Source organism: Hippopotamus amphibius, chromosome 4, assembly GCF_030028045.1.
Source record: "Hippopotamus amphibius kiboko isolate mHipAmp2 chromosome 4, mHipAmp2.hap2, whole genome shotgun sequence".
Taxonomy (NCBI): domain Eukaryota; kingdom Metazoa; phylum Chordata; class Mammalia; order Artiodactyla; family Hippopotamidae; genus Hippopotamus; species Hippopotamus amphibius.
The window spans coordinates 3,380,292-3,406,424 of record NC_080189.1 but is presented as its reverse complement, the minus strand read 5'-3'; the positions used below and the strand labels follow the sequence as shown (position 1 = coordinate 3,406,424).

General features: G+C 42.0%; 1 protein-coding gene across 1 annotated transcript in view; it reads left to right on the top strand.

Annotated features, from left to right (window-relative positions):
• Nucleotides 1-26,133, top strand: part of DPP6 (dipeptidyl peptidase like 6) — a 717,707-nt gene that overhangs the window by 338,352 nt on the left and 353,222 nt on the right. Inside the window, exon 2 of the mRNA XM_057731732.1 lies at nt 8,608-8,722. Coding sequence (XP_057587715.1) covers nt 8,608-8,722 — 115 coding nt within the window. The remainder of the gene's footprint in view (nt 1-8,607; nt 8,723-26,133) is intronic.

The window sequence follows — 26,133 nt, the reverse complement described above, 5'->3', positions numbered from 1 at the left end:
AGGGGTGTCTGTTGGGCATGGTGTGTTGTGACATTTCTTCTGACCGTGATCGGGTCATGGTGCCCTTGTTTATGATTTGTGGGACAACACGATACCTTTAAAACATTCTATCAAAATAGGTCCAAGTTAGACTGAGCTGAGAAGGTAAGAATGACTTACATTTTGAATTAATTTCATAAAGAAGCTAGCAGACAGTTCAACTGAAGAGCCTAAAATAATTTCAGTTCTGGTGTTGAGTTTGCAGGTAAAAAATAATGAAGAAGTTTTAAAAGATAGATAATTATACTCAATATTTTGCCTGTTTGGTTTTTTTTTTTTTCTTCTTCTTCTTCTTTTTCTAGAAGAACTGGTAGAATGGGAGATCACTCTCCCAACAGTTTGGCTGAGTTGCAGGTAGAGGATGACAGCTGCCCTAATAAAAGTGGTGGATCTGATTTCAAAGTGCTGTGCCCTCAGGCAGTAATGTTATGTTAAAGTCATGTTATGTGAAATAGTCAACTTCAGAAGTTTCCAAATTCATAGCCAAAAAGGAGAGTGGATCCCCGATCAGTCTGTAAGGCTGACAGAGAATGGGTGGTGGAGAGCCCAGGACAGCCTGAGGAGTGGGACATTCCTGTGACCCGGAGGAAGATGATGGAGAGAGAGTGCCCAGGGAAGAGCGGCCTCCTGGGTGTGGTCTGATAGCACGGATGTGCTCCTCTGTGTCGCTAAGACAACGACAATTCGTAATTAACTGCCATTTCTCGAAAGACGGGCCTGTCAACCAAATTTAATTTCTTTTTTTTTAAGATTTTTTTTTTTTTTTTTTGCTGTGGACCATTTTTAAAGTCTTTATTGAATTTATTACAATACTGCTTCTGTTTTATGTTTTGGTGTTTTGGCCGCAAGGCATGTGGGATCTTGGCTTCCTGACCAAGGATCAAACCCACACCCCCTGCATGGAAGGTGAAGTCTTAACCACTGGACCCCCAGGGACATCCCCACATTTAATTTCTAATTCGTGAAATCAGCAGAAGCTGTTGGAAGGGTGAGGCTCCACCCTCCACCCTGAGTACCATCTCTGCTCGCACAGCATCGGTCGCATCCGTCTTTCAGGAGTGGCTGCCCGGCCCACCCCAGCCCCACAGTCAGTTACAGAGTCACCGATGTGGAATCCGTGTTAGTATCTGGTAGCCACAGCTGTCCGTCTTCCTTCCCTCACACTCACAACCGCCAAAAGCACCCAAAGTACTTAGAAGACACGAAAGAGCGGTCATGGGAGGGGAGGGTTTCAGGGAGTGGAGAAAGCTCCCAGCCAGGGGTACCCGGTCTCTGGGGAGCTGCTGATCCACATGTATCCTCTGGGAATGTTTTGAACTATCAGTGACCTCAACTTGAATCTAGTGACGCCCCAGAGAAGGCCTCTTTCCGTTTTGAGAGCCGGAAACAGTCTTCCAGTCTTAATATTCTTCGGAAAGCCACTTGGTAGAAGAGGAGATTGATTGTCTCAAAGATAGACTGTTATGAGGAAGATAACTGCATTCCCTTCCTCCTTCCCTGGTGAGTGGGCCATCTGGTTGACCCCTCTGCCTTCAGTGAAGGGAAATAAAACGCGAAATTACCAGCTGTCCCCCTCACGGCTGGCAAGGCCTGGACCGCGGCTGTCACGGCAGGCCCTGCTCTCCTCCCACCACCCCCACAGCTCCTGTGCATGCACCTTCCCGTGCTCTGATCTCCTGGGATGGGGAGCTTCTTGAGGAGAGGCCTTGGTGTCCTGCAGAAATCATCTTCCAGGACTTCCTAGGTGGTGCAGTGGTAAAGAATCCTCCTGCCAATGCAGGGGACACGGGTTTGAGCCCTGCCCTGGGAAGATTCCACATGCCACGGGGCAACTAAGCCCGTGCGCCACAACTATTGAGCCTGTGCTCTAGAGCCCATGAGCCACAACTACTGAGCCCATGTGCCGCAACTATTGAAGCCCACGCGCCTAGGGCCTGTGCTCCACAACAGGAGAAGCCACTACAATGAGGAGCCTGCGCACCACAATGAAGAGTAGCCCCCGCTCTCAGCAGCTAGAGAAAGCCCGTGTGCAGCAACGAAGACCCAGCACAGCCAGTAAATAAATAAATAAATAATTTATTAAAAAAAAAAAAAGAAAGAAAGAAATCATCTTCCAGGCTCACTTCTGCTGGCTGTGGCTCTTTGTCCCTTTAGCCCCGTGAGGCCCTACCCACCGTGCATTCTACAAACATGCCCATGATGTGTGCTGGGAACATACGACACACAAGCAGTGACTGCGGCGTGAGGGATGCACCGCTGCGTGGCAGGGTCTCCCAGCTGCACCCTGCATCACCCTACTTTGGGGACCCAACCAAAGTTAAAATGCTGATTTCTCCTCATTAGAGCTTAGGGTGCAAAGAGACTGGACAGAAGGAATGTGATCCCTCAAAACTTTACTTTCTTTATCACGTACAGGAAATTGAATGTGCTTTTGGGTTTTCCCCACATTGTGTGTCAGATGTTGCTGAGACGTTGGTGGGACCACAATCGATACTGAAATGCTGTTTATTTAGGCTTCTCTCATTTCCCTACATTGTCATGGGCTTCCAGACACCTGTGCGTTTATCCTGTGACACCCACACTCTCCATGCTTCTTGTCTCCCACCCCTCCTCTGTTTCCTCCCCCTTTGCCATCTCAGTTTCTGTTTTTGAAATAATCACCCCTGAGTTTTCATTTGACCCTCTGCTCCACGTCAGCAGGCGTGAGGTGTGATAAAGGGAGCAGGGAAGTTCTGTAGGACAGGTGGAGTTCAGGACGAGGTAAGACGCATCAGGTGCTCACGCAGAGAGTAGAGGGCCTGGATGTCGGACCTGGTGTAAGTGCGCGGGGGGAGCCTGCGGGCCAGGCAGCCTGCGACGGAGTCATTTCTGAATGAGTTCGCAGAACATAGTGGGGTCTGCACGTATTGTTTTCATCTGTGTTTCTTCCATTTCAGTTGTAAAATTGGCACAAAGATATCAAGCTCTAATCACAAACGGCTAAGATAATAGCATTCTGGAAAGATGAATTTTGTGTTTAAGACAACCAAACGACCCGGGAAAGGGTTTCGTTTGGTTTTAGTTCCTTGCTGTTTCCTTTTCGCCTGAGTTAAAAATAAGTACGAGCAGCAGTTACCTCCTGAGGGACGAGGAGATCGCCAGCCTGAGATGTGGGTTCACCGTCCCTCCTGTAGGCCCAGCTGCTATTTAAGGCACAGTTAATGCCGTCGGGCTTGTGTTCATGCTTCACTTTGTGCGTCGGTCAACAGCTGCGTCTCTGACAGATGTGCCTGCAGACAGCAGCGCTCCTGCTCACGAAGGCACCTGCGGACTGTTTGCCCGTTCAGCCCACCGCCCCCGGGTGCTGTGCTGGCCTTGGCTTTGTACCAGGGCTTAACGTCATGAACATCGAGCCAACTTCCTTAAGTAGCTTCCAGTCTGCTGACGACGTGTGCATTAACTACATCATCTCATCGTGCAACAGTATTACAGAAACGCATTTACAAAGCGTTGTGGTTGTGTCCAACCGAAAAGAAGAATAAACTCTGCCTGCGAAACCGGGCAAAGCGTCCTAAAATGTCAGAGACGATATTTTAGCCGACAACTAAAGAACGCGAAGGGATTTGCCTGTTGAAATGAAGCCAGAGAGGAATGTCAGGAAACAGAAATCAATCATATATGCAAAGCTGCGGACGGGAATGGGGACATGGCAGGAAACAACTCTGGGAGCAGTAAGTTGTGAGCAGAGAGGGGGAAGGACTTAGGCTTGGCTCAGAGGTGGAGGGCAGGAGGGTAGACTTTCTTGGTAGTGATGTGCAAAGGGCTTTTTTCTTGAGCACAGAAGCCAAGAGCCTCAGAGAGGGCTCTAAATGCAAAAGGGGTACATAAGCGTGTCCTGACACCGAGGTGTGTATCTCTACTTCGAATAGCACTGTTGACTGGCGTTTTCTATTATGTGCCCAGAATCAGTCACTTCTCACCACCTGCACCAAGACCACCTGGGACAAACCTCCATCACGCTGGCCTCCCAGTGGGTCCCTGCTGGGCCCCCTCGCTTCCTTATTCTTTGCTCTCCATGTAGCAGCTCCCCTGGGCATCTTTTTGTAGGAGCCTGGCTCATGCACTGCTGTGCTCACACACCTTGCACTCAAAGGAAAAGCCAAAACCTACACTGTGGCCCCCAGACCCTGCTCTCCTGGGGCCCCACTCCCACCCTCCTTGCTCAGCGTGGTCACCTCACTCACATCACTGTGGCCACCCTGGCCCCTTTCTCTCTGCTGTCCTCCACACCAAAGCACGCGCTGTCGCACAGACTGCATTCCTGCCTCTCCCTCTACCTGGACTGCCTGCCCTCAGATGCCGGCCTGTGTCTTGCCCTGTCTGAGGCTGCTGTAGTACAGCACCACAGACCAGGCGGCTTAAACACAGAGGTTTCTCTCTCACAGTTCTGGAGACTGGAAGTCCAAGATCAGGGTGCCAGCCGTGGTGTCTGGTGAGGGCTCTGTCTCTGTGTCCTCACATGGCCTTTCCTCCGTGTGTAAGGGTGGAGAGAGAGGGGAGGCAAGCTTGCACCAACCTCACCACGAGGGCCCCACCCTCATGACCTCATCTAACCCCAGTGACCTCCCAAAGGTTCCATCTTCATATACCATCACGTTGAGGGTGAGGGCATCAGCATATGACTTTAGGGGGGACACAATTCGGTTCACAGCAGCCTGATGTGCTTCTTCCCAGCTGCACTTCTTTCAGTTTCTATTCAAATGTCTCTTTATTAGGAGATCTTTCTGACCTCGTCATATACAAAGAGCTGACAAGACCCCCCTCGTCTTGTTTTTCCTTCTTCTTAGTGTGCGTATCTGTTTATTGTTTGTCCTCCATCCCTGCACTAGAGTTCAAGAAAGGAATATTGGAAAAAATGAAAGCTGTTGGACTGTCGGGTTGTTAACAGTGCTGTAATGGGTTCTCAGAACAGGGCTTCGCAGAGTAAGTCCTGGATAAATATCAGATGGATGGACGGATGGATGGATGGATGGATGGATGGATGGGAGGTTTGTTCACCTTCTGAGGCCAGTGTTTAATTGTGAACATGCTTTTCCATTTTATTGGATCTCTTAAGATATGTATATGGTACCAAACAGAACAGACACTGTATTACAGCCTCAACCTCACCATTCTAGGAAAAAATATGTAATCCTATTGAGAAATGCACTACTGAAGCTCAACACTTCAGGGGATAATTTATTAACTTCTCTTGCCCTTCATGGGAAGCAGGAACAGTTATGCTCAAATTTTCCATAATTCAACTCCTGCAAGTTAACGTGAGGAAGTCTGAATCTGGGATGCCAAGTTAGGTGTTCAGGTTAGATTTTCACTGTTAACCTGCATTCTAACTCAAAAACCAGATCTGTGTTCTTGTTATACCTATGTAAAAATTAAATATGCCTATCGACCAGGACTGGAAAGGAAGATGGAAAAATGAAAACTTTTGTTTCCTTGGATTAGCAAGATGGTTCGTGGAGTTTTTTTTTTTTTTCCTATTTGTTTCCTGTTATTATTGTAGCAATACTGTTTGTGTAGTAAAAAAGAAAATTGTCTGCACTATGAAAATGAATTTTGGCAAATGAAAATGGAATTTAATAGACACTGTCTTCTTTTCTGTGGGTGAAACTCCCCTGCTTTTTAAAAGTAAAAATGTTGCCTGAAAGACAGTGTCATGCCTCTGTGCTTAAGAAATGGCATCAGTGACCCAGAATTGCTTCACTTAAGTGGCTCTGCTATCCACGCCTGTTTGGTTATCCTACGTGCATTCTCCCATCCAGTAATACACACTGAATTGGTTTTCTGTGCAAAATCTTTTCTTAGCCCCGTGAGCATGGAGGGAGCAGAGTCTTTGTCCTCTTTATGAACTGTCCTGACCTTTCATTTCCCCACCTACTGGAGCCGTCTCACAGTTCTGCATCTTTCTTTTCCACGTCCTGTGTGTCCACAGAATGTACACTGTGTTAGATGTTTTTAAGATCTCTTATTTCCACCTTCCTCCCTGGGCTGTCCCTCCTGGGTCCCTGTGAGATTTTCATCCACTCTGCTCGCTTCCGGGTGAAACTCCATTCTGTCATGAAGTAACACTAGTGGTTAGAAATTCTGAAGGTTTTTGATAGATAATTCTGCGAAATTTCCTTTTGGTTCTAACTCTGCCTTCTGGAGCTACACAGAAGAAGTCTTCTCTCTCTGGCATGTAATAATTCAGATAGACAGAGACTCTAAGTATTTGGTTTTTGAGGCTGAGCCCTTCCTTCAGCCTTATATCATATGGCATGTTTTGCATCATCTCCATCTTCTGGTCCTCTTTGTAGATAAACCTGTCCATCATTATCTCTGACAATATCCAGCCTAGACCTGGACACCATATGGTGGGTGTACTCGGGCCAGGGAGGGGCCGACTGGGTATGCCACTGCAACATCATTCAAGTATACTTTTGCAAGTAAATTACTTACATTACTGGCCACTCAAGAAATTGACGCAAAGCAAAAAAGTCTTAGTTTTGTTTTGTTTGTTTTTAATATAAACTTCTACCAGTGCATCTAACAGATGTGTGTAAAACAAAATTTAAATTCCCTGGCCATTCAGTGGTTAGGACTCTGTGCTTCCACTGCAGGGGGCACAGGTTTGATCCCTGGTCAGGGAAGTAAGGTCACACAAGCTGCGTGGCATGGCCAAAAAAAAAAAAAACTGCCATTGAAGTGACCAACTCCAGGTTTGAATAAAACAATGTTTAGAATTCTAGATTATCCTTATTAGGGACAAGATTTAAAAGATATCCATCGTTTGAGCGGATGGAGACACCGCCACTGATTTTATCAGCCTTGGTCTAGAATAAGATTCGTTCTCAAATATGAAATAGTTCTGTTTTTTATCGTTTCCCTGGGATTTAACCTGAACAGTGTTTGAGAAATGTCCACGTTGGGCCTGTGAGAGGTAGTATACACAGTGATGGTCTGGTGAACAGCACTACTGCAAGACTTATGCTAGTCACAAATTTGGTGAGAATGGCTTATTTCCTTTTTAAACTTGGGTGAGATGAAAAGCTGCTGAATCAGTGAGATCTGATCATGTCTTGCCATTGGCCAGTGATTTCCTTGCTTAGAGAACTCTGTCCAACAGGAAATGGGGTTGACTCAGCATAACTTTCTGTCGTAATTTCATGTTCATGTTTAGTCTTATTTTTAAGTGCTGAGAAGCTGGTTTTTAATAGGCAGGTTCAGTTCTCAATGGCAAATGAGAATACTTGAAATGTCTAAAAACTGTAGAACACGTTGCTGCTAAGGTTATAATGGTCCTCAGAATTTTTCGTAATTGGATAACCTAGATGGCCAATAGTAATTGTTTGGGGTCAAATTTTTCTTAATCCTGTAACCTAGATAGCCAGTATTAAATATTTGGATGTCAAATATTAATTATTTGTATCCCGTGGTTGAGTATCCTCTTTACTGTGATTCGCAGCAGTTTGGTACAGTCTAATGAACTTTCAGCCTTGGGTAAAGGTGTATCTATGCATCGCATTACCTGCTTTTGACACCATCTCCGACCTTTTGCATTTTGACTTGGAGTTAATATGAGTTGCAGTTGTGGGCACTCTAAGAGAGAATATTTTGTGATCTGTGTTTAGGCAGAAGTGGCATTAGCTCATTTTCCGTGTGAACATATGCCTGTAGTTGCCCTGCAGAGTCCCAGTTGCTCTTGTATCATTAATAATTATTATTCATATATACTATTATATTAATATTAATATGACCCCCTTTGTCTCTCAAAGGATCCTAGTTTGGCCTGTAAGTTATAAATCTTCCTAATTTGAAAGGAACTGAAAATTTAGTCTCAGCAGCCAATATGCCTGGTTAATTTCCTAGATTTAGTCCATCTTTGGAATTATTAGCCGTGTCTCCAGATCCCCCCTCGCAACTCCAGCACCTGCTATAATGCAAATATGGCTCCCTGAGCGGGGAGCACTAAAACCTAGGAAAGGGTAGGTGGGTTACCCAGTGAAGGGAGACCTGGGAAGTGTTCAAGCTTTGTTTGAGGAGCTGTAGAAGGAAGGAAAGGCTCAGGATGGCAGATGTTGATTAAAACTGGAACACCGTGTGCGCTAAGTAAATGTTTGAATTTGGTGGCCTGAAGTTAACAGTGTGGATGTCAGTGAAGAGAAGGATGAGCGAGGCCTTGGGCGGGAAAAATTCATCATACTTGGGTTTGACTTGGAGGGTGCTAATAGGTTGGCTGTAATGAGAAACTCCACAATCACCCTGTGCCGCAGGACCTCGTTTATTGGGTGGAGACGCATTCGGTTACACAAAAGCTGTAAACATAGTACAACATCAGGTTCTTGAGATGAGGCTTTGCTGTGGGCTGGAGAAGGGAGCCTGGGGCTCCCTTTGGACCCTGAGGCAGAGGGCAGAGAAAGGACTTCACCATAGCTTCAAGGACGAGAATACGAGAATACGCCTGAGCTCCTGATTTGACTGAGGTGTGCTTACTTGGCTTATTTCAGTTCCTCATTTTCCTCACGGCGTTTCTCTTTTACGGTGTTGTTTCAGGAGCTGGTGGGGAGTAACCCTCCCCAGAGAAACTGGAAAGGAATCGCGATCGCGCTGCTGGTCATTCTGGTCATCTGCTCCCTCATCGTCACCTCGGTGATCCTGCTGACACCAGGTACTTACCGTTGTTCTCGGAAGAGCGAGTCGCTGTGAGGGAGGAAGCGCGTCATTTTACTTTGCGATTTTCTTCTAAGTAACTACCTATTATGTACTTTATTTCTCCCAGGTTCTAATTCTCATTGTGCCATATGGTAAAATGAGGTAATATGCTTTCATTGAAAGATTTCCATTTCACATGCTTTGAATTTGTGTAGATAATTGTTGACTAGGTGGAAATTCTTGACATATATTAAATTTCACAAGTGTTTATGCTTGATGAGCTTAAAGACGGTGTCATTATAAATGTGATAATTGTGTATCTCTCATGGCATTCCTGGGTATTATATCAAGGATGAATTAAGAAAATTATTAAAACAACATGTATTGAATATGGGCTAAGGATAAACTACTTATTAGATAACTACTGATGAAATAAAAAGAAGTATAAAACAGAATCAGAAGTCTCTCAAGGAAGAAAAAAACCACACAAAATTGTCTGCAAAATTCTACAGAAAAAACATGTATTGATGTGGATTACTGAAAGTTCAAACACAAATTGTTTAGAAGCTGAAAGGAAAGAGAGAAAGCCCTTTATGAGAAAATTCATAGAGGAGGTAATATGTAAAATGTACTTTAAAATGGAGTGATAAGAATTTAGTAGCAGGAGAGTGGTGAGCTTAGGGCGAGAAGAAAGCTTCGGCCTATAAGATGAACGCGTGGGGTCATGATAGGAGAACATTGTGACCACATATAAACCTGCATAACTATCCGTTCCTCTTGTTGTGTTAGGTGTTGATTTGTGTGGACAAAAAAAAAAATGTTCCAGTCCCCAATAAATAGACTACACAGGTATTAGACTTTAAGATGAAAGAAATGCAATGTAAAAAAAATTTTTGATAGGTACAAAAAGTGCAGGCAAATGTTGAGGTATGTTTAAACTATAATCACAGAATTTAAATGGAAAAAGAGTAGTTTGTACCCTGAAACCAAAACTCAATAAAGATATCACAAGAAAACTACAGACCAATATCTCTTATCAATATAGATGCAAAAACCTCAGCAAAATACTAGCAAATCGAACCAAATTACCAGCAACATTTAAAAAGGATTATATACCATGACCAAATGGGATTCATCCCAGGAAGGAAAATTTGTCTTAGCATATGAAAAAAATCAATGTAGTACACCCATATTAATAGGATGAAGGGGGAAAAAGACACCATGATCATCTCAATAGACACAGAATAAGCATTTGACAAAACTCAAAATCCTTTCATTATAACATTCAATAAGCAAAGAAAGAATCTTTTCCACCCTTATAAAGAGCATCTTTTAAAAGCCCACAGCTAACATTACACTTAGCAGTTAAATACTGAAATCATTCCTGCTAAGACCAGGAATAAGACAAGGATATTCACTCTCACTATTTCTGTTTAACATTGTATTGGAGACTCTAACAATTAGACAAGGGGGAAAAACATCCAGGTAAGAAAGAAATAAAACTATCTCTATTCACAGATGGCATGATCTTGTGAATAGAAAATCTTAAAGAATCCACAAAAACACACACAAAAACATACTATAACTAATAAATGAATTCAACAACATTGGAAGATATAAGATCATTATACAAAAATTATTTGTATTCTATACACTAGTAAGGAAAAATTCAAAAATGAAATTTAGAAATAATTCCACTTACATTAGTTTTAAAGGGAATAAGGTACTTAGGAATGAGCAAAGTGTAAGACTTACACACTGAGAAACACCAAACATAATTGAAAGAAATTAAAGAAGACCTAAGTAAATGGAAAGCTATTCCATTGTTCATGGATTAGAAGATGTAATGTTGTTAACATGACAGTACTTCCCAAATTTATCTACAGATTCAACCCAATTCCTATCAAAATCCCAGTTACTTTTATTGCAGAAATTGACAAGCCAATTCTAAACTTAATATGAAAGTGCAAGGTACTCAGACCAACCAAAACAATCTTGAAAAAGAACCGTTAAAGGACTTATATTTCTAATATTAAACCTTACTCTAAAGCTACAGTAATCAAAATAATCAAAATATTACTATCATAAGGATAGATGTATAGATCAATGGAATAGAATTTAGAATTCAAAAATAAACCCATACAGCTATTTTCAGTTCGTTTTTGACGAGGGTGCTATGACCATTTGATAGGAAAGAAGTATTTTCAACAAATGGTGCTGGTACGACTGGGTATCCACATGCAAAGATGATACTGGACTCCTGCCTCACGGCTTGTACAGAAATTCACTCAGTGTAGATCAGCAGCCTAGATACAAGAGCTACAACTATGAAACTCTTAGAAGAAAACTTGGGGTAAATCCTTGTGACCTTGGATTTGGCAACTGTTTCTTAGATATGACATCAAAGCACAAGCAGCTCAAGAAAAAATGAATTAGGCTTCATCAGACGTAAAAACTTTTGTGTATCAAAGGACACTATGAAGAAAGTGAAAAGACAACCCACAGAATGGGAGAAAATATTTGCAAATCATACATGCAATAAACATCTAGTATCCAGATTATACAAAGAATTCTTACAACTCAGAACAAGAGACAGAATTTAATTTTAAAGTGGGTAAAAGATTTGAACAACATTTCTCCAAAGAAATACAAATGGCCAATAAGCATGAGAAAAGATGCTCTACATCGTTAGTCATCAGGGAAACACAGGTCAGGACCACAGTGAGACACCACTTCACACCCAGTAGGATGGAGAGAGACATATATGTATAATTTTTGTATTTATTTTTATACTATTTTTAAAGGTTACACTCCATTTACAGTTATTACAAAATATTGGCTATATTCCCCATGTTATACAAAAAATCCTTTGACCTGTCTCACACTCAACAGTTTGTACCTCCCGCTCTCCTACCCCTACACTGCCCCTCCCCTACCTCTCCTCATTGTTGACCGCTAGTTTGTTCTCTGTATCTGTGAGTCTGCTTCTTGTTTGTTATATTCACTAGTTTGTTGTATTTTTTAGATTCCATGTATAAGTGATATCATACAGTATTTGTCTTTCTCTTTCTGACTTTTTTCACTTAGCATAATACCCTCCAAGTCAAATCCAAAAAAAAAAATGTATATTTTTAAAGGAAAATAACAGGTATTGGTGAGGATGTAGAAAAATTGGAAACTCATACAGTACTAGTATGAATGTAAAATTGTGTAGCCTCTGTGGAAGGTAATTCCTCAAAAAAGGAAACATAGAGTTACCATATGACCCAGTCATTCCACCCCTAGGTATATACCCAAGAAAGCTGAAAATATGTTTTATACAGGAATTTGTCTACAAATATCCATAGAAATATTTATAATAGCCCAAAAGTAGAAACAACCCAAATGTCCCTCATCTGGTAAAGAGATGAACAGTTGTGGTGTATCCACACAGTTGAATATTATTCAGCTATAAAAAAATGAAATACAGATGCATATTACAGCATAGATTAAAACTTGAAAACATTATGCTAAGTGAAAGAAGTTAGACAAAAAGTCCACATAATGTATGATTCCACAATAGACAAATCCAGAGATGAAAAGTAAGTTAGTGGTTGCCAGGGACTGGAAGTGGGGAGAGTAAGAAGTGTCTGCCAACTCTGCTAGTAGGTATGAGGTTTCTTCTTTTATAAAGACATTATATTTTTAGAGCCGTTTTAAATTCCCAGCAAAATTGAGAGGCAGGTACATATATGTACACATATTCCCATATGTGCCCTGCCCCACACAGATGCATGGTCCACCCCACCTCCCACCCCAGTGTCAACATCCCCACGTGAGTGGCACATCTGCTACAACTGCTGAGCCCACATCGACGCATCATGAGAGCTTTGGGGGGTGATGCAGATATTCTGGAATTTGACAATGGTTATGAAGGCACAATTCTTTAATACATCAAAAGCTACTGAATTCCAGTTTGCAAGGCAGAAATAGAGACAGATGTAGAGAACAAACATAAGGACACCAAGCGGGGGAGTGGAGGGCTGTGGTGGGATGAATTGGGAGATGAGGGTTGACATATATATGCTGATATGTATACATAGATTAACTAATAAGTAATTAATTTAAAAGAGAAAAAAAGCTACTGAATTATATACATTAAAAAGGTAAACTTTGTGATATGTGAATTTTATCTCAGTTAAGGTGTTAGTATATGCAGTGGTGGGAGAGTTGTTTAAAAAGTGGTTCAGTCTGGTCATTTATGTACTAAAGTGCCAACAACACTTGCCTAACAGGGAAGAGGTTTCAGTGGCAGTTCTGAAAAGAGAGTTGCGCTCTCTGTGAGTGAGTTTTATGACGAGATCAGAGTTCCTAGAACACTTGGACTCACGATTCAACACAGAGCATCTGACTGAACAGGAAAAAATCAATCCAACTGTTTGAATCTAAATGAGTAGATTCAAGAGGGATTGGGGAAGAAGATTAGGAAAGACAAATACTATTCTCTTTTGTAATTTTGCAAATGTTTTGTATTAATTAAAATTAATTAATAAAAGCTCTGGGACTTTGGCAACTACGTATTTTTAATTAATAGAAAGGAAATCAGGTCTCCCTCAGAATTTGCGGAGCATGTGCTCCTACCTTTGTTTCCCTTTGAATGTACGTGTGCTTTAGGTGAGACAGTGGTTATTGACTTGATGCTGTGACTGTCCGGCACTCACTTTGGGACTTAGGAAGCAATGATGTTTTAGGTCGTTTGCAGTTACTGCCCCACCCTCCACCTTCCAAGGTGACATGAGTGTCCATGTCACCCAGAACCCAAGGTCTCCTGCAGCTGTCACTTCAAAGGGTGATAGAAGGGCTGCCAGGGGCTGCCCTCACACCGCGGTCCATAGCAACAAGGCTGGGTGGGGAACTTCTGGACTGAGTAACCTAAGGCTAAGAGCCAGTCCTGGGACCTTCCCTTCCACGTGCCCAACTCAACGCCAGGCAGAGAGCTGTCCCTGGGTCTTCCCAGCTGTGCACAGAAACATGTCAACTCCTGTTCTCTCAAATGCAGCTGCTACTCCTGAAGGTGTTTTACATTCAGTTCTTGTGCAGCCAGAACCATCACAGCAGCATCCTTTCTGCAATAAATAGAGAACACAGTTGTTGAAAACCGTTATCTTTCTGAATGCTGATGGCCAGTTGTCAGGGGCAACCACAATGCGGGAGAGGCTCTCGTGAACCCATGAGCTCCAGTAAAGGCTTTGAGCGGAATTTCCTTTATTCTTCTGTTAAAATAAAAATGTGGCTGCACCTGCCTGACCCTTTGGCTCTATAGGGCTTGCAAAGCTAGTGCTTCTTTCTCCGAGCTGTGCGGCTCGGGGGCTGTGTGTCCTAGGCTGAGGACGGTCAGACGGCAAGTTCAACGGCAAGTGCCTCCCATCACCCGCTCATCACTCTCCCAGGATGCAGCAGTGGCTTTTGTTTCGGCATTCAGAATTCTGCCAGGCACAGAGGATGGCAGGTTATTCAGAGCCTTCTCGAATCCACTGACGTGCAGAGCATCCTCATGTGGGCCAGTGATGGCTATCCATTGATCAGACATGAATGATCCCTGCAAGGGGCTGAGGGCATTGAGCTACGCGCCGGGTGAAACATGGGCAAAGATGGGGCCCGTGCTTTCCACGGGCGCTTCGATCCACTGAGAAAGACAGACCGTGCGCAGGGAGAACGTCACAGTAGTGTAATGGTTAAGCAAAAATAAAACGGAAGTCACAGGCAAGGCTTGGTTAAAGACCTGTTGAGTTGTGAGTGACCGAATCTTTGACAAAACACACAGCCCAGCCATCACATCGCCCATGGTCCTCAAAGTGTCTGGCACCTCTCTCTCTAGTACTGGTCTCTCCGCGAGTCCATGGCAGCAGTGGCTTCCACTGCGTGAGGGAGGAAGCTGAGTCGTGAAGAGTAGAGAGCCCCAACAGTAACAGTGCTCTGGACATATGCGCACAGTTTTGAGGGCGTTACAGCCAGCCTTGCTTCCATTTCATAGACTGACTTGAAACTCATCGCATGTACTTTTTAAAAAATTATCTTCTCAAGTGCTGCCTGTTTCCAGTCTTGTATTCTGGTTTGTTGAAACTCAGATTATAGTATCTGTTTTCTACTTAACCCTTAAATCCATTCCAGACTCCTTGGATTCAGTCTTTTGGTGAAAATGTGTCTGAGTACGCGCGGGTCCCCTTGCCAACTTGGGACGGGTCCTTGGGAAGGATCGTGGTGGAATGCCCCTTTGGTGCCCCTGGATCTTGAAGGGCCTCATGGTCATACTTCTGAGTGACAAGTGCCTTTGTTCTGTAGTGCAGCCTAATTATCACCAGTGAGGCACAATTTATGTTTTAAAAATCAAAGTGTTTAAGGCAGTCTTCATTCCAAAGGGATTAGCCAGATGAGAATGTGTCCTTTTCAATTTTGTCTTTCATTTCTCCCTTGCTAGTCTGTGCTCTTTTCTAAATTTCTCTTTGGAATAATAGACTCAAAGTTACCTTTTTTATTTTCAGATATTAAATATATGTCTGCGATAGGTCACACAGAGCATATGCATTTTTTTTTTTAGCAGCTGCAGCTCTTGCATTCTGATGAAAAGGACTCTGATAATTTTTAGTGCCACAGTTATAGTCGTGGGAGCTGAAAAATCCAGCAGGGTCATATTTGCACTAAAACATCCCTGACATTTGACTTCTATGGATTTTCACTGTAGAGAAGACGGACAGTGGTTGGTGATGGAAAACACTAGAACACTTTTGGGTGGTATAAAAACAAAAAGCCTTGGATATTTGAAAGTATTATTGAAGGTGGACTTTGGGTTAAGGCCAAGCAGAGGTTACCAGAATATAAGACTCATTAATCTTTCAGGTGGGAGCATAACTTAGAGATTATTGTTCTGGAATTGAAATTTCATAATTGTTTGATTTATATCTAATGTCTATAACTGCATTGCTATCTCTCAGCTCATCTTTCTTTTTTAATTTTCAATTGGATTCAATAGGCTTTATTGAGAGGGAAAGAAATCTAGCAAATTGGCAGTTACAGCTCATTAATCAGACACTCTTTCAAGAGAGTGTAAGTGCATCCAAGTCAGAAACTTAATCAAGTGTTCTGAATTTACACTGGTCAAAATAAGATGAAATGGGTTTATGTGGGGAAAAGCTACATATTAAAATCATTGATACGTCTGAGAGAATCTCTCCGCTTGAGTTGTTACTGCTAGCTAACAGAGGAAGTTATGTAATAAAATTTCCAGGGATTTTTTTAAATAGACTTTATTTTTAGAGCAGCGTTAGGTTCCAGCAAATGAATGTACAGAGTTATCCTATACAGAGTTATCTGGGGGATACCCTATATATCCCCCCAGAATTGCATGGCATCCCCGTTGCCAACATCCCTCACCAGATGGTGCCTTTGTGACAATCTATGAACCTATGTTGATACGTCCATGGTTTACATTAGGGTTCACTGGATGTTGTACAGTCTACAGACTTCGACAGATTTGTAATGGCACGTATCTACCCTTACAGCATCACACAGAGTGGTTTCACTGCCCTCAACATCCCCTGTGCTGTCTGTTCATTCTCCCTTCCCCCATAATGCCTGGAAAACGATGATTTTTTTTTTTTACTGTCCCCATAGTTTTGTCTTTTCCAGAATGTCATATAGTTGGAATCGTACAGTAAGTAGCCTTGTCAGATTGGCTTCTTTCACTTAGCAATATGCATTTAAGGTTCGTCCATGGAGGAACTATCATTGTTTGATAGTTTATTTCTTTTCAGCACTAAATAATATTCCTTCGTCTGGAGGTACCACAGCGTACTGAGCCATTTACCTACTGAAGAACATCTTGGTTGTTTCCAAGTTTGGGCAGTTGTGGATAAAGCTGCTAGGAACACAGGAAGACATTTGTGTGGAGGTTTTGTGAGACATGAGTTTTCACTTCTTTTAGTAAATACCGAGGAGCGTGATTGCTGGATCATATGATAAGAGGATGTTTAGTTTTGTAAGAAACAACCAAACTGTCTTCCAAAGTGGCTGCACCATCCTGCATCCCCACCAGCAGTGAATGAGAGTTCCTGTTTCTCCACATCCTCGCCAGCATGTGGTGTTGGCAGTGTCCCAGGTTTTCTAATTTGTCATTCTAATAGGGGTGAAGGGGTATCTCAGTGTTTTAAGCTTTTCTTTTAAAATTTTGGAACAAACAATTTTAAAACATTGTGTGTGTGTGTGTGTGTGTGTGTGTGTGTATATATATATATATATATATATATATAATATTGTTTGATGAATTTTCAAACTGAGCAGACTATATAGCCAGCACCCAGATCAAAACCCCAGAATGTAGCCAGCATCCCCAGAGCCACCCCATGCCCTTTCTTCATCATTAATCTCCGGAGGGTAACCTAACTTCTGACATCAGAAAATACTGTGGCATACGTCTATACATTTTACATTGACATTATTAATGTGATCATGTAATGCGTATTCATGTACACCTGGATCTTTTGTTCCGTATAATGTTTCTGAGACTTGATGTTATGTTTTAAGTTGTGTTTGTGCCCAAGTTTTAAGTGACGGTGGATTACCTCTTCGTGAGGTTCCATACAATCCCTCTGAAAACTGCACTGTAGTTTAACGGTAATTTAATAACCTGTGTGTATCATAACGAGTAATGTATACTTTACTGTTTCTTACTGTTCCTTGTAGAAGTAAGCAGTTTGCCCATTTTCCCAGGCATCTTCTCTCTGTTCTGCTTCCTACCCTAAACTCATCCCCAAATCCAATCTCATCATAGTCTGTCTATTACCAGCGACCGTGACCAGGTGTTCTGTCATGGGACACGTAGGTTACTGACGGGTCTCTTGTGTTGTTCATTTGCACTTGGGCATCTGTGGCTGTGTTTGTAGATTCTTTTCACACCCACCTGCCAGCTGATGAATTGGGTGAATGGTGTCTCTCTAGCCGTGAAATAGATATTTGTTTGATTTTTTTTTTTAGACTTTCACAGTCGTTTTTATTTAACTGCCTTAAGAATTTCAGTGATGATCCCTTTTTGTCCCCAAATGCTGTTTGACGTTTTTTATTTTTTTATTTTTTTAAGCTCTTTATTGGAATATAATTTCTTTGCACTGCTGTGCCAGTTTTTGCTGTACAACAAAGTGAGTCACCTGTATTTATACATATATCCCCATATCCCCTTCCTCCCACCCTCCCTATCCCACCGCTCTGAGTCCTCACTCATCATCGAGTTGATCTCCCTGTGTTATGCAGTAGCTTCCCACTAGCCATCTATTTTACATTTGGTAGTGTATTTTGCTACTCTTGTTACTGCTGTTTCTGTTTAAAGTTACTGTGTCAATGCTAATTGAGACTAAGTGCTATAAATGGGTGGTGACCGTCCAGAACAGGGGAGAGATTAGTGAGGACAGGAAGCATTTGTGGAAGGTATTTTTGGAGGATGAAGAATTTGAAAGACAGATCCGATGTAAATGGGAGGAGATCCAAGAAGGAAGGTTACCGTGAGCTGTAATGAGCCTGGTGTGTTCATCGAGCAGGAGCTGCCTGGCCCAGAAGCTCTGGAGGGACGTGACGCGTGTGAGGGGTTCAGGCTGATTAGGAGAGGTTGGAACACCAGGCACTGAATTCGAGATTGTGCTCTGATGGCTCCTACTATCTATAGCAATTTATATGTCTTAACTACTTTTAGAATGTGATAAACCCATAAGTGATCTTATCACTGGAAGAGGGGAAATGACGTATACGTGCTCATAAAAATGTGGATACATTTCAGGAATCTCCTGAACCTGGTCAGCCTACCTGATAACCATCTTAGGGATCAGCTTGAGTATTTATCCAGGCCCAGATGTTAGGATGTATCCATTAGAGGACTTTGGTCCATAAGGAACAAAATACCTAACTGAAACAATTCAGACTGCAGGTGTTTATCATGTTTCCCAAAACAAGAAGTCTAGACCCAGCAAGTCCCAGGATGATTCAGTGGCTCAAAGACTGTCTTTCTGTGCTGCCATCGTCTTCATGTCGGCAAAGTAGCTGCAACAGTGCCACACATCTCATCTTGCACCCTCACAGGAAGGAAAGGAAAATCAACACTTGCCTCATTATTTCTTTCTTTCCCCCAAACTAATCAGGAGGCAGCTTGTTCATATAGGCAGCTTGTTCATATAACTGTATTTCATGGCCATCCTTAACTGTAAGGGTTAAGAGAGCAAGTATTTCACAGGAGTCTGCCTCTGCTGCGTTGGCAGAGGGCCGTGGCTCTTGGGGAGGCAGCATAGTGCCTGCCACAATAAGTAAGACCCCTCGATTTATGAAATCCTTGAGGAACGAGGTCTACATTCCTTGGACTTGAACAGTGAGTTTGCATCATTCTTTAAATTGAAACAAATCTGAAAAGTGGGAGTTCTGACAGAGTCTCATAAAAGAAAGAATTAATTTGCACTGCTACTAACCTTATAGTTAGTTGCAAACTTCCAAAGTCCTGAGAAGTGGGTCCCTAGGAGAATCTTAACAGTCTCTCTTCTGACTTTTCATCATTAGTTCTAGAAGGACTGTGAGGTGCGTCTTGCTTATTTATTGAATCCTTACACCAAAGAACCATTTATGGAAAGAATGACGGTAGATGCTTATTATTCATGCTTGCACGCAGACTCTAAGTTAAGACAGATGTGCCTATGTATTTACCCATAAAGGGGCCCTTTTCAAAGCGTTGCTACATTGTGCATCCTATTTTAAAGGCATAGTTGCATATAAACCGTGCAAAGGAGTACGTCTTATCCTGGCACTCTGGTTTTCCCTGGAGTCTACTACTTGGTTTAGATGAGAGTCTGTTGGTAAATTTCAAGTGAATTTTGGGAGCCTTTGGGACCATGTGTTACAAGGGGCTGGCTGATCTGGTAGTTGCTATTTTAGGGAAGACTCTGGCTGGTCAGGACCCAAAGCATCAATTCAGGTCGAAGTTGAGTTTCCAGGTCTAGGTCAGAACACAGACATCGATGATATAATAAAATTGGAGAACTAGACGGAAGTATTCCACAATAAACTAGGCAGCTCAGGAGACTGAAAAGGATGAAGGTAAATCACCTGCCTTCTCTTTGAGACAAACTTTCACCTTGAACCCTGGTTCAAGAACCATTTATCGCTTAAGTAGAAACACATATATACGCACTTTCTCAAATTGCTATTCCATATTCCCTAAATCCCAGATTATTGTGAAATTAACTCTGTGCTTTTATGTGAGGTCCTAAAATCACCAGATATTAGGTTGAGTGATAATTTACAGAACCTTGGATCTAATCAGTCTTTTTTCCCCATTGCTTTTCCCTTCTTAGATTGCTTTTATTTTTATTAATGTTTTTAAAACGTTCAGTAAGTGTATGGTTATCACATTTTTCAGAGGATGCTTTCTAAAGTGGTGGGTTAGTTGGAATGGGAGAAAAGGTCTTGAGGGATGTGGTAGGCAGGAAAAAGTCTCCCCAAAAGATGTCCATGTCCTAATCCCTGGAACCTGTCATCCCAGGGGTGGGTCCTGGCAGATGGGGTTCCATTAAGCATCTTGAGATGCGGGGTTTCCTTGGATTATCCAGTGAGTCCTAAACGCGCTTACCTGCATCTCTGTGAGAAGGGGGCAGAGGAGATGTGACAGAGAGAGAGGAGAGAAGGCCATGTGACTAGGAGGCAGAGATTGCAGTGAGGCAGCCACACGGCAAGGAGCACCCACAGCGCCAGAAGCGGAAAGAGGCAAAGAAGAGATTCTCCCCTAAAGCTTCCGAGGAGCCCAGCCGACACCTTGATTTTGGCCCACTCAAACCGAGTTTAGATTCTGGCCTCCAGAACCAGGAGAGAATAAACTTCTGTTTTAAGTGACCAAATTTGCAGCAACACACCACAGCAGCCCCAGGAAACAAATACTAACGGAGATAAATGCCTTCAACAAATTTATGGTGGCCGCATCTTAAAGGCGGGCGTGCATGTGGACTCGTGGAGTGATCAGAACTAGAGAGAGATGTACTGGACGCTTTGGGGACCGCGGGCGAGCGGGTGGCCGTGCCCTGTGTCTCACCCTGCCCACTCCCAGTGACAGCCCACGCCGGCTCCTCCCTCCTCCCTGGGAGACGCCTCTCAGTTTCAAAATGTGATACTTTAGCATCTCTGCCACCAGAAAAGGAACTGAAATTCATTCGCATTAAGGTGTATACTTGTGTTTTTAAAAACTTGAGAGGAAAAGACATTGACTGCCACATTGCCTTATTTCTTTTTATTATTTTACTGACGTGCATTAAACAGATACACACTCCACCTAGAATTCATATAAACTTAACAGCAAGGGCCCAATTAAATACAGATCAACCCACAAAGCTAATAAAATGCAAATTAAAAAATGGACCTTTTGTGTGACCGAGGATTGACAGTTCCAGAAACTAAATCACCCCCATAAACGTGTGTAGGGTGTTGGCTGTTGTGACACAGCTGCTCTGGGCTGGCCACGCCTGCTCTTGCAGCCTTCAGGCATCAGGTAGAGCGCTGCCCCGCCCACCGCTGCTCTGTCGGGAGCTGCACAATGTGTTCATGTGGGGCAACGCGCCAGGAAGACCGAGCTAGCTGACCTTGGTGCATCGTGAAGACAGATGCTCACTCAGACGATAAATTCGGGTGTGAGTGTATGCTTATGATCAGAATGTAACTTTATTAATATTTATTGCCCAAATGATATGCATAAACAGAAAAATAAACAGTGAAAAAGATACTAACAATCAAAATCAAAATGATAATACTTTTCTCATACAGTCAGTTCCACAGCCATCCCTGGATGTCACTGCTTGTGACCACTTCTGATTTTAATTCTTCTGATATCTGTTCCTGTTGTCCTTCACGTTAGGCTCGTATGTCAATATCCACAGACTCCCCCCCATCCGAGCAGAACACTTAGTTCACTCACATTTCCTCCCGATTCCTTTTCTTCACTCTGGGTTGTAGAACCTGTCAAGTTATTTTTAATTCCTCTAGAGATATCTTTCTTCAGTTTATATGAAAATCCTTTTATACATACATTTCTTGTTCCGCTGATCTTAAATGGAGTCTCCCAGCTTCTCACCAGACAAGAGAGAGAAGTTGGCACCTAAACAGTCTTCTCCTCCATCCAGACTCGGTCCCTCCAGTTCTTTCTCTCAGCTCTGGGTGACACCTGCAACCTCCCACCTAATATAACTTCCCACCAAACCATGAGTTGATTTTAAATGGAAAGTTCTAACTCAACATTGTAAATCAACTATCCTTCAGTTATAAAAAGCACAGATCTTTAAAACAGATGCAAAAACACTTTGCTTTTGTATTGAAAAAAATGAAATTCATCTAAATATCAAGAATGGGTTACAGCTTTACCATTTACTACAAAGTCTATGGATAATTATCTGAAGAACCTATAAAAATAAAAACATGAGAAGTTATTCCAAATAGGTAAATAGGTAGATAAATTTTAAACATGGAAAATTTATTTAAAACATGCACAATTTTCTGCTTAGACACGTATTTCTCTTAAAACCTGATGATGCGGATAAAGCCAGAGAGAGAGAAATTGTAGTATTATGTCACTAAACAGTTTGTCTGGGGGCCTTCAGGTCAAATACACTCTCGTTTCTTAAACTCCTTCAGTAGCTGCAGCTAGTTTATTCTTATTTGGACCTTGACTTTCTTAAACAAACCCGTTTTCTTAGCAATTCTAATGGATTGTTTCTACCTGAAGTGGAGTAAAACCGTCTTTATTGTAGACAAAATGAACACCCATGTGGATAACGCTGATTAAGTGTGTAGGTGGGTTTAGAAAGGTTACAGAATACAGATCTGTATACAAATATTGTGTTTCTGCGTACTCGCAACAAATGTTTGGAAATTGAAATTTTGAAAATACCAGTTGTATTATTCTGCTTGGGCTTGCGTAAGCAAGCCACAGACTGGGTTCAAACAACAGAATTTATTTTCTCACAGTTCTCGAGTCCCCAAGGTTAGGGGCCAGCAGGGTTGGTTCTTGGTGAAACCTCTCTTCCTGGCTGGCAGATGGCACCTTGTCACTGTGTCTCACATTGCTTTTTCTCTGCTTGGATGCATGGAGAGAGAAAGAGAAAAAGAGAGAGCTCCATCTCTATTCCTTTCTTCCTACAAGGATACCAGTCCTATTGGACTAGGGCCCCACCTTTATGGTCTCATTTAACTGCATCCTTTAAGGTTCTGTCTCTAAGTATAGTCACATTGGGGATTTGAGGCTTCAACAGATGAATTGCGGAGAAAGGAGAGAATTCAGTCCATAACACCAGTACATAAGGACATCTTTGCTGGGCATGACTTTGCCTACACAGTCTGACCTCAAAGATTTACATCCATCCCACGTACAAAGTACATCTGCTCTGTCCTGAGGCCCCCAGAAGTCTCAAACTATTACAGCATTCGTTCAAAGCCCCAAATCTCGTCAGCTCAGCAGTCCCAAATATCATCATCTAAATCATCTAGATGAGTTATGGGTAAGACTCTGGGTGTGCTCCATCCTGGGGCACAATTCATCACTCTCATGATGTGTGAAACTGGAGAAATAAATGTCTTCTCCTGAACACAGTGGTGAGACAGGCACAGGATAACAGTTATAGGCATTTCTGTTCAAAAAGGAGAAAATTGAAAGAAAAAGGGAGTCACTGGTTCCAACTCGTTTCTAAATCTGATGGGGCAAACTCCTTTAGGTTTAGAGGCCTGGGGATAATGCTCTGAGGCTTCCAACTCTTTGCCATCTGGGGTCATTCTTCTTCATGAAAGGTAGCATGAGTTTATAGCGGAGTAGTTTTATCAGCATATTTCCTGCCTGAGGATTTTGGAAGTCTGACAGCCTTCTTTTATTTCATAGTCTCTCTGTTCTTTTCCATCCAAGCTGGCAGTGCTTCTGCAGATATGAAATTCTTAAGAACCTGTGGGTCTCCTGTGTATGTCATGGGGATTCATGCCATTAGCCGGGACTCCTCCACAGGATGTCCCTAGAAACTCCCTTCTCTATGGTTGGCTTCTGCTGAGATGCCTGAGGAGATCTATGGGTTACACACTTAGGCTTCAAAGAGCTTTCCGTGTGACTCAATACTCTGAGCTTTTGATCTTTCAGGCGTATTGGCAAAAGTTTGTTGGGCCACATCTACTGCTTTTTCTCTCTGGAGAGTGAATTTCTCAATTTTCACATCCTTAACAGTCTGGGTAAGGGGAGACATTTCTCCAAAAATGATATAGAAATAGCCAATAAGCAAATGAAAAGATGCTCAACAGCGTTGGCTTTGGAATATTATTCAGCCATAAAAAGGAGTGAAGTACCGATACACATTATTGCATACTATGACGTGGGTGAAACTTGAAAATATTATAAGTGAACTATGCCAGTCACGAAAGACCAAGATCGTGTATGACTCTACATGAATTGCCCAGACTAGCCGAATGTTTAGATACAGGAAACATGAATTTTTCGTTGCTTAGGACTGGGAAGAGAGGGATGGGAATGGGGAGTGACTGCTAACGGTTATGGAGTTTTTTTTGGGGGGGGGATAGTGAAAATGTTCTCAACTTAGATCATAGTGGTAGTTGCACAGTTCTATTGAACATACCAAAACAATTGAGTAGTACACTTTCAATGGGTGAATTTTAAAGTGTGTGAATTTTATCTTAATAAAAATGTCCAAAAGAAGAAGAATAGGTAGGTAAACACATCAGCCTTTGTGCATTTTATTATGTGAAGTCACAGGTGCCCAATGGTTATAGCTCACTAAAGGAAACAGGCTGATAAATGTATTTTAAGGTTTCAATTTATTTCCTAGATCTAAAAGAATAGGGTTAGAGCATAAAGAAGACAAGAATATCTTTGATGTTTTTGATTGAGAAGCTTAAAAAGAGCACGGCATCCAGAAGTTCTTGATTCGTGGGGCGCGCTGAATAATGCTGATAACTTAGCCCCAGCATTTGAGTGAGATGTACAGCGTGACTCGATGTTATGCTGTGAGCTTCCTTAGATGCTTCAGGAGACATGTGAACTCATAAGAAAAAGCCTTTAAGATAAATCAGTATCTGTAGGGCTCTTTGTAGATATAAATTTGTGTTATAACCATAAATATTTCAGCAATAAAAAGACTATTACAAAAAATAAGCAAAAAGTGAAAGCAAAGGTGTAGATTTAAAAAATGCTCATTCAACAGAAATTGGTTGAACATGTGTACGTGGCAGACTCCTAACAGGGATGAAGAAGGCACAATTTCTGTCTTAGAAAGAAGAGGGGAAAATCAAGCTAGTATGGAAAACAGACTTAAAAAGCAAATAATCAGCTCAATGCTGACTCTTGGTAGCAGAACGGAAAACATGGTCAACTTTGGGCAAGTCAGAAAGAAATACATTCTTTTTTTTTTTAATCAAACAAACCAGAGAATCAATATTTTATTTTTATTTTAGTTTTTTTTTTATTTCTTAACATCATTTATTATGTGCCAGGTATGATACCAGGTATCAGACATATGATCTCATTTGACCCCAGATTAAAGATTATTTCTATTATTTGCTTTATACTATTTTATTGAGGTAAACATATAGATAGTGATGTGCACTGATATTAATTTCACAGTCTGGTGAATTTTTATCTATGTATACACTCGTGGAACCAGCACTCAGATGGTGATAGAGTTCTAGCACGTAAGACTCGATCACACACCCCCCAGCCTCCCTCCCTGCACCTGTCAATACCACTGACCCCTGCTAGAGGTAACCACTTATCTAAATTTTATCTCCATAGGTTAGTTTTGCCTGTATTTGAATTTATGTATTCTTTTGTTCCAAATACATGTATTTCCCATCCCCTACGGGAATGAGTACTATTGGATTAGTACTGGTTCTCAGAACAGGAGTATTCTTTTTTCAGATGGAAAAAACAGGAATATTTTTACTGTATGAAATTGTTGCATGTAGCTGTTAAAGATTTTTTTTTTAGAGAAAATCAAATATCCTTAAGGCCACAGGCAAGCACTTTATATCACCATAGTGATTTGATTGATCTTATCTACTGGGGAAATCAACCAGATACATTGCTTAAAGGAATCCAGGTAATGTTTGCATATTTACAGACATAGTACATAGGAAGACACCAAGTATTGCATGCAAAGAGAAGTTATATAAATCTTGGTCAGTCAAACTGTAATTATATTCATTTATTCCAGGTTCTAATTTAGAGAGGTGAGCCTTCCCACACCCTAATTTTAAAAAATGGGAATACATGCATTTGGAACAAAATGGAAAGGATACATCAACAATAGCATTATTCATAATACCTCCACACTGAAGTCAGCCCAGTGTCCATCACCTGGTGAATGGACAAACCAGCTGTGCTGTATCCAT